This window comes from Semicossyphus pulcher, unplaced genomic scaffold (genome assembly GCF_022749685.1).
Source record: "Semicossyphus pulcher isolate SPU_LCO1_2020_fin unplaced genomic scaffold, fSemPul1.0.p SCAF_12, whole genome shotgun sequence".
In the NCBI taxonomy this organism is placed as follows: domain Eukaryota; kingdom Metazoa; phylum Chordata; class Actinopteri; order Labriformes; family Labridae; genus Semicossyphus; species Semicossyphus pulcher.
In genome coordinates this window covers 31,072,705-31,082,667 of record NW_027211626.1, presented here as the reverse complement: position 1 = coordinate 31,082,667, position 9,963 = coordinate 31,072,705, and the positions used below count along the sequence as shown (strand labels likewise).

The window sequence follows — 9,963 nt, the reverse complement described above, 5'->3', positions numbered from 1 at the left end:
TTCAAGGTTTTTACACCAGTTGGCGTCCATGATGTTGCGTTACTGCCACCATCAGCGTTTTACCTCTCAGTTTCTGTTCATTGAAATCTGTATTTTCAGTTAAAAATCCACACTCATTAGACCAACTGTCTCCCAATTGACGAAGTCGGGGGAAATTAATTGGAGAAAAAAACATACATATTACACTACACTACACTACATATTACACTACATATTAATTGTAGGTTAGGGTATATGTGTGCGGGTTTCTACAATTAGGGGTTTTTTTTAGGAAGGGACATAAGCTAGCTGTAAGCTTATTGTCTGTCCCACATCCGGGGCGGAAGGTGGCGGTAATGCCAAGAAGCTGGATGCCAATCGCCGTAAAACAAGAAGAAGAGAAGAAGCAGTGACTGGTGGAGAAGGAATCACATGCTCTATGTAAATGAGCCAGCTGTCCGAAAGGAAGGCCCTGCCCCGCTCAGTGTTTACGGCTGAAGATGGCGGATGGGGAGAGCGGTCTCGGAACGGCCTTCTCAGGCGCCTCCGAAATAGAAGAACCCGCCAAAAAGCGGTCGAAAGTCAGGCCGGTGACAAACTACGGATTCAAAGTCGCCAAAGCAGACGAATTCTCGTGTGTCTCTAGGGTCACAGAGAGCTGGGAGGCTGCGGAAAATTGCAAGCCGTCAGCGGAGCAGGAAGCAATGCCGGCGTTGAACATAGAGCAGGCCCCAGTAGCGCCAGGCGGAGACAACAATGGACTGGGAAGGCTAGATTCCGAGCCACAGAAACCATTTGTGAATTTAAACGCCAGCGCTTTACTCGAGACAACGGAGCAGGGTGCTGGTAAGAAAAAAGACGAAGACGGCGGACATTTTACAGAACACTTATGTATTTACGTGACTCATAGTTTTCATTACCCGTTTCTCAACCTAACCGGCAAGTTTGGAAAAGATTAGTTATGGTAATCAGTCAAAATGTAATTAAGAAAATACATTTTGGGAACTGTGTCCTGTTTAAAGTTTTACCATCACAGTCCTAAATTTTGATCACAACTAAGCATTTTTTTTTAGCTGAGTTATTGATCCTTCCCACAAACATTGACTTAAGTTATCGTTAACACAGCGAGATTGATCTTATTGGCATTATTTGTAATGGATCATAGTGGTCATGAGATTTAAAAGACAAAAACTCTCTAGTTTAACGTCCCTTCTATAATATTCTTTCTGCTCAGATTTTCTTGGACATGACGACCACCCCTCAAACGGTTTGGCTGACACACCGGAGCACATCAACGAGGAAGATGACAGATCGTCTCATGCAAGCTCCAGCGACTGGACCCCTCAACCACAAATAGGTTGTTAAATATGTTTACTTGAGAAGCATTTGGCTAAAACATTGCCTACCATACCCTTTAACTCTGGTAATATTATGCATTTAGTAAGTAGGCAATTGTTTAAACTCCTTTTTATAATTTAAAGGAAGGCAGATAATATAAAAATGGAATTATAGAAGTGATGCTATGATGAAAATGTTGTGCTCTTGGCCAGGTTCCTACAGTTTTATCCAGCAACACATCAGAGAGACAGATCCGAGGACCATTCTGAGGGATTTGCTGCCAGAGACTGTACTCCCACCAGATTTAGATGACATGACATTGTGGCAGATCATCATCAACATCTCAGATCCTCCTAAAAGAAAGAAGCGGAAGGATATCAATACCCTAGAGGATGTAGTTAGATTACTCCATGAAAGTAAAAGGATTCTAGTGTTGACTGGTGCTGGGGTAATAATTTATATTAGTAGTATACATTAATAGTACAAATTTGACTTTTGAATTACTATATGTTTGTTTAAACACATTATACAACTTTTCATGATATTACATCAGGATATCTGTATGCTCTTTTGGTAGGTGTCAGTTTCTTGTGGAATACCAGACTTTCGCTCCAGAGATGGAATTTATGCACGGCTTGCAGTAGATTTTCCTGATCTTCCAGATCCTCAAGCTATGTTTGACATTGAGTACTTCAGACGGGACCCAAGACCCTTTTTCAAGTTTGCAAAGGTTTGACTATTGTCTCCTCTTATTTTCAAATCAAAGTTGATAACAATAATTAAAAAATGTATTAATTTTATTTAGCACCCCCAATTAAGGTCCAGGGGTCTGGTATATGATGTGCAAAATTATTACACTCTATTAAAGAAATGTATTTTAAACCGAACATGCTTACATAAATCTTTGCTAGGTCCTATGGAAATATTGTGCACAGTTATACTAAGTTTTCACACACACACACACACACACACACACACACGTCACAGCTGCACGCTCATTTTTTTTAGGTTTAGTTTATATATTGGGGAGACGAGAAAGGTGAAGGTATTTTACATTGAGCATTACTGCACAGTTGCTCCCATTGTTTTAGTTCCCAACACATAGGATTCACATGTTACAATGTTCACCCTTGAGCACATACATGAGCACATTGCATGAAGGTCTGTGTTTGTATTCATATGGCGATATACAGTAAGTTCCTTTGTGTGTTGATTACCCAGGCTTTAAGACGAAAATAAAGATTTAAAATAAAAATAAAAACAGTTTTCCAAATGAATTGAGCAGACAAGCCGCTACAGAGGCACACTTATAATAAGCTTTGAGATTAGTCCACATATCTGAATGCATCCTCTTTGTCCATTTTTTTTTTTTTTTTACAGGAGATCTACCCTGGTCAGTTCCAGCCATCACCTTGCCACATATTCATATCCATGCTTGATAAGCAGGGGAAGTTGCTGCGCAATTACACTCAAAACATTGATACACTGGAACAAGTAGCCGGAGTTCAGCGGATTATCCAATGTCATGGTTAGTGATAGGGTTAATTAATTAATCTTGCTTATTTTTTATTTCATTCAGTCCATGCTGATTACAAGTCATTAATAACTTTTTTTTATTTTTCAGGGTCGTTTGCAACTGCATCTTGTCTCGTCTGTAAACACAAAGTGGATTGTGAGGCTATACGGGAAGACATCTTTAACCAGGTATTAATCCATTACAAACTGATTTGAGATGGCACATTAACATACTGCATCAGCAAAGTGCCAAGATGCTGCAATTTCATTTAATCATTTCCCACAGCTCCTGAAGCGTAGAACATACAGTGGCAACCATGTATATAAAAATAAACAAAATGTTGCCCACACTTATGCCATCTAGCATTTCATGGTTGTAGCATGGAAGCACCTTCCAGTGAAGAGTCTTGTTCGACCCTGGAAAGGGGGTCTTGTGTATGCCATACCCTTGGTATCACTTAAATTTTCATGCAATTTCAAACCAGGACGCTTCAATGTTACTGCCATTACTAATATGGCCAATGAAAAAAGCAGACCATTATTTAAAAATAATTTTTGCTGAATCTTTCACATCTAGACTAACGCATTAAATTAACACCAGGGCGTATGGAAATAAATTATTTGTAGTCACTTTTCAGAAGATGTAACTCATTACTGATATTCAGGGGTGATGGAAGTTGAAGTTGTGGTGTTAACAAGAACAAAGACAAGACCTTACATATAATGAAACATGGGTCACGGTACAATACATATTACGATACATAGCAATATTCTACATACTTTTTTAGAAAATTAGAAATTGAAGCTGAGAATACAACTTGCAGTAAACCACCTGAGTAGCAAAATCATTCAATTAAAACAATTTCATTCAAAATTCCCATTATAATTTATTAGATCAATGTTTGAATTGCAATTTCACTGAATACACTGAATAGAATGATGCCATCACACATCATATGAAGATAAAGTGCAAATATTAGTGTGTCACTATAATCAGATGAAGATGCCACAATACAAAAATAAAATGTGTAGTGTTCTTACAGAGTCACTAAAGACACTTAACTAAAATGAAAATGCCATAACATCATATGAAAATAAAGTGCATATAAGGTCGCCCAGGTATATTTGCCGACCAATTCTGTCATGTTTCATATTTTTATCTTTCCAAGATCTTTATCCACGACTAATGATAGACTGATCATGATCGTTCGACCGATTAATCATTCCGATTAGGAACTTTCTCTACAAAGTCTACGCTCACTTCCCATAACAAACCTGCCAGACGTCACATGCATACGTCACACATAAGGCCACCGTTCTTAGTGGAAGGTTCCGCCGTTAAACACCTTACTCAATAACAATAACTACAATAATGTTTAATTATTTTTTTATGTAAGTTTACAAATTTTGTGTGCACAAAAACTTTATTTTTTATTCACATATATTAGTTTAATTTTTTTTTACAAAGTTTATTTTTTTGATTACCATCGGACATTTATTAAGTAGATATATTGTTTTTAATCTGAAATAAGTGTACTGCAGACAGAATGCGGTTGTACTTGCAGATAATGCAGACAGCGTTAAATAAATTCTCATTCAAGTTTAGCAATTTTGTGTCTTATGTGTTATTAAATTGTTGTATTTTACAAATGCAAAAATAGGCAACATGATATATTTTTCAATTAGTCGATTAATCTAACAATTTATCGATTATTCTAAAGATATATTTTTTTAAGATTACTTTTTTTTAATCTTCAATTTCCACGTCCCTGTGATAAAATTAATAAAATGGTAAATTGACTGTACTTATATAGTGCTTTTCTAGTCTTGCCACAACTCAAAGCTGTTTCTATACTACATGTCACATTCAACCTTTCACACACACTGATGACAAAGGCCTAAGTGCCAACCTCCATTCAGATCTATGCCTATTCATACCCGATGGCTATGCCACCGGGAGCAATTTGGGGTTCAGTGTCTTGCCGAAGCACACTTCGAAATGTGACTGTTGCAGTCAGGGATCGAACCCCCAACCTTCCTAGTGAGAGTAGACCAACTCTATATATGATAATAATAATAGACTTTTTGTCAGATACCTGGGCAGAAAAATACTGGACCTCAAATTCTAAAGGATTGCTTTGACACTGTTTGTCACAGCAACCCTTTCACTGAACTGGAGAATCAGTATTTTTACTTAAGTACTTACTTAAAACGAGTAGAGTGAGCTAATTAATCAACAGAATGTACTACTTCAAAACATAAGTCAACAGTTATTGAGGAGGTACTAAAGAGGCCTACTTCTTACACTCCCCTATATTAAGATTTAGATTTTTCCCCACCTGTACCTAAACGCATCTCTCCTCTGCTCTTGTGTCGTGAAGTGCGCAGTGAATGGTTGAGCAAGTACGAGAGCATCGGAGAGAAATTTGAGCTTATATTTAACATCGTACCGGGGCTTCGTTCATAAGGTTTGAAGCTCAAGCCAGCGCTCCCCAGAACGCACGCCCTGGTAGATTTCCAGCAATGAGTGACAAGATCTTATTCTGCATGCACGTAACTTTATTGTGCTCCAGCTCTCAGCCCTCGTGTTCTTGTGACACAATGACACACGTTGTACAAATCCTCGTATTTCTTCAATGAATTATGTCGATGAGTGGCCCCAGCCCTTACCCTCATATCACTTAGATATGTAGAGAGGTAAACTGAGAACAGTCCTGTGACAGATGTATTAATAATATTTATATTTTCACTCTTCATGCCATTCTTGCATGCTTTGGTATCCCATATCAGAAGTTTCAAATGTTTCTTCAGTTTCCTAATTCTTGCAGTGGTTACGAAGCTATTTATTGGTCAGAGTTCTAAGTTCCTAATTTGGGCCAGCATAATTGTTGTTATAACACATTTGTTCTGAAAAGTTCAGGTGGTGGAGCGAGCATTGGTGCTCTCTGATTTGATCTCTTGCTGGATATGCCTCTGCAGCGGTAAATCTCTTTCCAACACCAGCATTTTGTTGCACTATTTGCTGGAAGGAAGGCATAGTTAATGTTATGAGCTCGTAAATTTCATGCTGGCAAAAGTAAATGTCTGTTTTTTTATGATTTCATCATAACTTGACCCATGTATCTGGAGGGGTATTCAGCAAAACAGGATTACAAAAGTAGCCACCTATAAGGATGCTAATGATAAACAAAATTTCAATATATTTTGTTGAAACTTTTCATCTGGCTAACCATATGCTTGCATTTTAGATCATCGGATGGTTTTAATAAATGCTGACAAAAACTGTACAGTTACAAGGAATATAGATGAATGCTGGGTATTTTATTGATTAGTAGTCAGTACAGTATAACTTAAGGTTATGATTTCCCCTAAAAATCAGACAAATTTGACACAAAATGGGAAATGCAAATCCACAATTCAGTGCCTGGATTCCAGTTGTTTCTCTAAATTGCTGTGGTCCATTTGCTTCTCTTTGTATGTCGTTAGTCTTTAAAAAGGTAGCCCTGACTTCTTGTTGAATCTGTTTGTACAGCCAACCGCGTAACAGCTAATTCCCATTTTTGACGTCTTATTTTTGTGTTGTTGCAGCATTCAGGCTGAACGCCCATGCTGCCACTCAGTATGTGCTCTCTGCCACTCTGTGGGTATAACCGCAGTGACTCCCGCCTACAGTGACATTACTTGCATAGCCTCCATAGTAACATCTGTCCCTAAAGTAGTATTGTGGATATTATATACATGCAACCCCTATGTAAATCATGATAAAGTGATGACAATGTCATTCCATGAAAATGTTTTGTTAAAATTGTAATAAAATAAATGTTTGCAGGTTGTCCCTCATTGTCCACGATGTCAAGATATTCCTCTGGCAATCATGAAACCCGACATTGTCTTCTTCGGAGAAAATCTTCCAGAAATGTTCCACAGAGCCATGAAGCAGGACAAAGATGAGGTGGACCTATTGATAGTGATTGGCTCTTCACTTAAAGTCCGACCAGTTGCCCTTATCCCAAGTGTGTTCATTTTAGATGAATAGATTTTTTTTAATATTCTGCTTTCAATAACCAATGTGTATCTATTGTGCTTCCAGTACATCCAAACATGCAATGTGTGTGCCTCATCCCATCCAGATTCTATTCCTCATGAAGTGCCTCAGGTCCTGATCAATAGGGAGCAGCTGCCTCACCTCAACTTTGATGTGGAGCTACTTGGGGACTGTGATGTAATTGTCAATGAGATCTGTCATCGGTTAGGTGGAGACTTTGAGGAGCTCTGCTATGATACTGTAAGACTCTCTCAAATCACAGAGAAACCCCTTCGGTTACCAAAACAGCAACCAAGTGAGGCCTTGGGTCCTGACTGCAATGCAGCTCAGGAGGAGCAGAAGCATCACCGTACAGACTCAGTAACTCTGCCTTCAGAGGAGAGGGAGAGTCTGAATTTCACAGAAGCTGCTGACAATTGTGCAACACCTCCAAAACCTTGTCCAAATGCTCAATGTCCCAGTAATGAGACAACTGAGCCTTCACAGTTGTCAACAGAAGACACTCCAATACAGATGGCGACTAGAGTAAAGGGCCCAACCTCCAACATTGAATTTCATAGACGATGCTGGATGACTCAAATCAACAGAAGTCCGATCAGCAAACGCCTTGAGAGTAAGCTGTAGACAGTGATAGAGAAAACATTGTTTACCATACGAATATATTACATATATCTCGGTATATTTGTAAAGAGGGAGAGGGTGCCTATTCACGTATCAAAAGCTTTACTCAACAATTGTTTATTTCTTCGTAAAGCCAAGTGCATGCTTATCCAAATAATGATAAATGTCAAAGTCATAAAGTAGATGCCGCATTAATTTGTAATGAAAGATTTCCTCCAGATATTTATTTCAGCCATGTAAATTGTTTGTATTGTTTCCTACAGCAGGCCAGTACCTGTTTCAAGCACCTAATCAGTACATCTTCCATGGAGCTGAGGTTTACACTGAATCTGAAGATGAGACATCAAGCTCCTGTGGGAGTGAAAGTGACGTTTCTGAAGGCAGTGCAAATGGGGTCGAGGAAGACAGCGAGACGGAGGAAGTCGTCAGACTAGCGGTGGATGGGAAGAAATGCCTTAGAGACACAATACAGCACTCTAAAGCTAATGAGCCCACATCAAGTGTGCAGACTAACGATGCTTCTTAAAAGACTCCCAGCTCTCCACACCTTTTTTTAAAAGTAACCAGTACCTAGTGCTTATTATATGTATAAGTGTGTTTCGTATGTTTTTGACAATACATTTATTATTCATAAAGTTGCAATTTATTGACAACTTAGTGTGAATATGCATATGCAAGTTCTTTCTCTTGCTTACATGTGTGTTTGTTTGTTTTTTCTGTCCAGATAGATCTTGTTTCATACAATGTACTACTAACTAAATACAATGTTGTATTTTTTTAAATGTCTTTCTTTCCATGTGCTCATCTCATTTTTAATTTACTTTTTTTAGAAATGTAGCTTATAAATTTATCTATTGCGATGTTCAAGGAATACACTAGATCAGACTTTGACTCCTAAATTGCAGTGATTACAAGCAAGGACATCAAATGTGTCTGTCCATAGTATGATGTCAGATATGGTCTAATCTGTGTATGAATTGATTCCTGTCACATTGGGAAACATCCAAATAGTGAGTATTATAAATTCATGGTTTACTTGAACACATTTTTCTTACATACTATATGAAAAGTAAAGCTATTCCCCTTCATGGGGGTAAATGTTAGACTTTGACCAAAGAACATTAGATCAACATGCTCTAATGTTGGCACAAGCTTTGTATGTTTAGCCTGTCATTTAAATCTTAGAAAAACATAGAACATTGGACAAGGTGTTCCTTCTAACATGTGGCAGCTACTTTTTAAGGTCAAGCCTCTTATTTTCTTCGCTGATATAAACATACATATCAAGGAGTAGATCGATGATAGTTTTGATCTGTTTTAAGTTATATTTAGCCTTAGAAATATGTTAAACTTTAAAAAAACCCCGTCTTGCTCTTAATCTGATTGTACAGAATATGTTTAGGCAGATAGACATTTGAGCCAATGTGATGGAGTAATTAATCTACAAGAGCAAAATTCACTTGCCAATTTCAAGATGTTTTGTTTACAGTTAAGTTACAGTTTTGTTTTTGTACATAATTATAGTTCTTCTGGGGTTCTCAGTAAAAAGGTGACGCAGCTGACGTGAGTGGTGTCTAATCTAGCCTGCTGAAAGTGAACTGACGTGCCAAAGAATTTGCTCCCCATTATTGTGAATTGCAAGCGGCTGAACTGTGTTGTTTGCTGGTCAGTTGTGGAGATGAATTGAGGAGTCTGTTCAATTTAACCAGCAAGGGTGATTTATTTAATACTATTACACTGTCTTCTTAAGACGTATGATTATGACATAATAAGGGGGAAAAGCTGTTTAAAAGTAGCACCGCCAGCCTTATTCGTGTTACCAGGTATCAGTGAATCAGCCGCTTTCAATACACAATGAATGGGAGTGAATTTTCCCTTGCGGCAGTTAGCGTTTCTGAGGCATGTTCCTTGATTTTGCTAAAAGCAAACTTTTAGGCTCATTAAGATGCATTAAGATTCTTTTGTCCTTCCACTCACAACATCTCGGTATTCCCTTTCTTCTGATCATTTTGACACTGAAACTTTGATGATCTGAGCAGGAAAGGACAGAGGAGGGAGGGGTGGAGTCGGCACTGTAGGACACCTGTTTGAGACAACGCATTATAAAATGAACCAATGATGGTCTGTGTAACACTTGTTAGTTAAATTTTCCATATAAAAAATGGAAAATTGAATTCATTTTTCTAAAGTTGTATTTCTCGGTCATCAGATTAATGTGTAATTAAGATTTTGGAGTCGTTTTTCAAATATTCTATTTGTGGAATGTTGTATAAAAAAACGGTAAATTGAAAAATAGAAAATCAGAAAGGTTTGATTTCTTTCGGAGTCTCCAATGACTATATAAAGATGGACAGCACGTCTCGATCAAAATTGCCACTTCCGCTAACCCAAACACAGTTAACGGAGAAAAAAAAGGCAAAGATCAGAATCAGAATCAGGTTTCTTGCCAGGTAGGTTCACACATA

At 38.0% G+C, this 9,963-nt stretch overlaps 1 protein-coding gene across 1 annotated transcript; it reads left to right on the top strand.

The window, feature by feature from the left end:
* The first annotated feature begins 471 nt into the window (after positions 1-471).
* sirt1 (sirtuin 1) lies at positions 472-8,280 on the top strand. The gene is made up of 9 exons (XM_069658506.1): positions 472-825; positions 1,214-1,336; positions 1,530-1,765; positions 1,895-2,047; positions 2,698-2,845; positions 2,942-3,021; positions 6,662-6,845; positions 6,963-7,490; positions 7,762-8,280. The coding sequence occupies exons 1-9, from the start codon at positions 480-482 to the stop codon at positions 8,022-8,024; spliced, it is 2,061 nt and encodes a 686-aa protein (XP_069514607.1). The 5' UTR covers positions 472-479; the 3' UTR covers positions 8,025-8,280.
* The last annotated feature ends 1,683 nt before the right edge of the window (positions 8,281-9,963 follow it).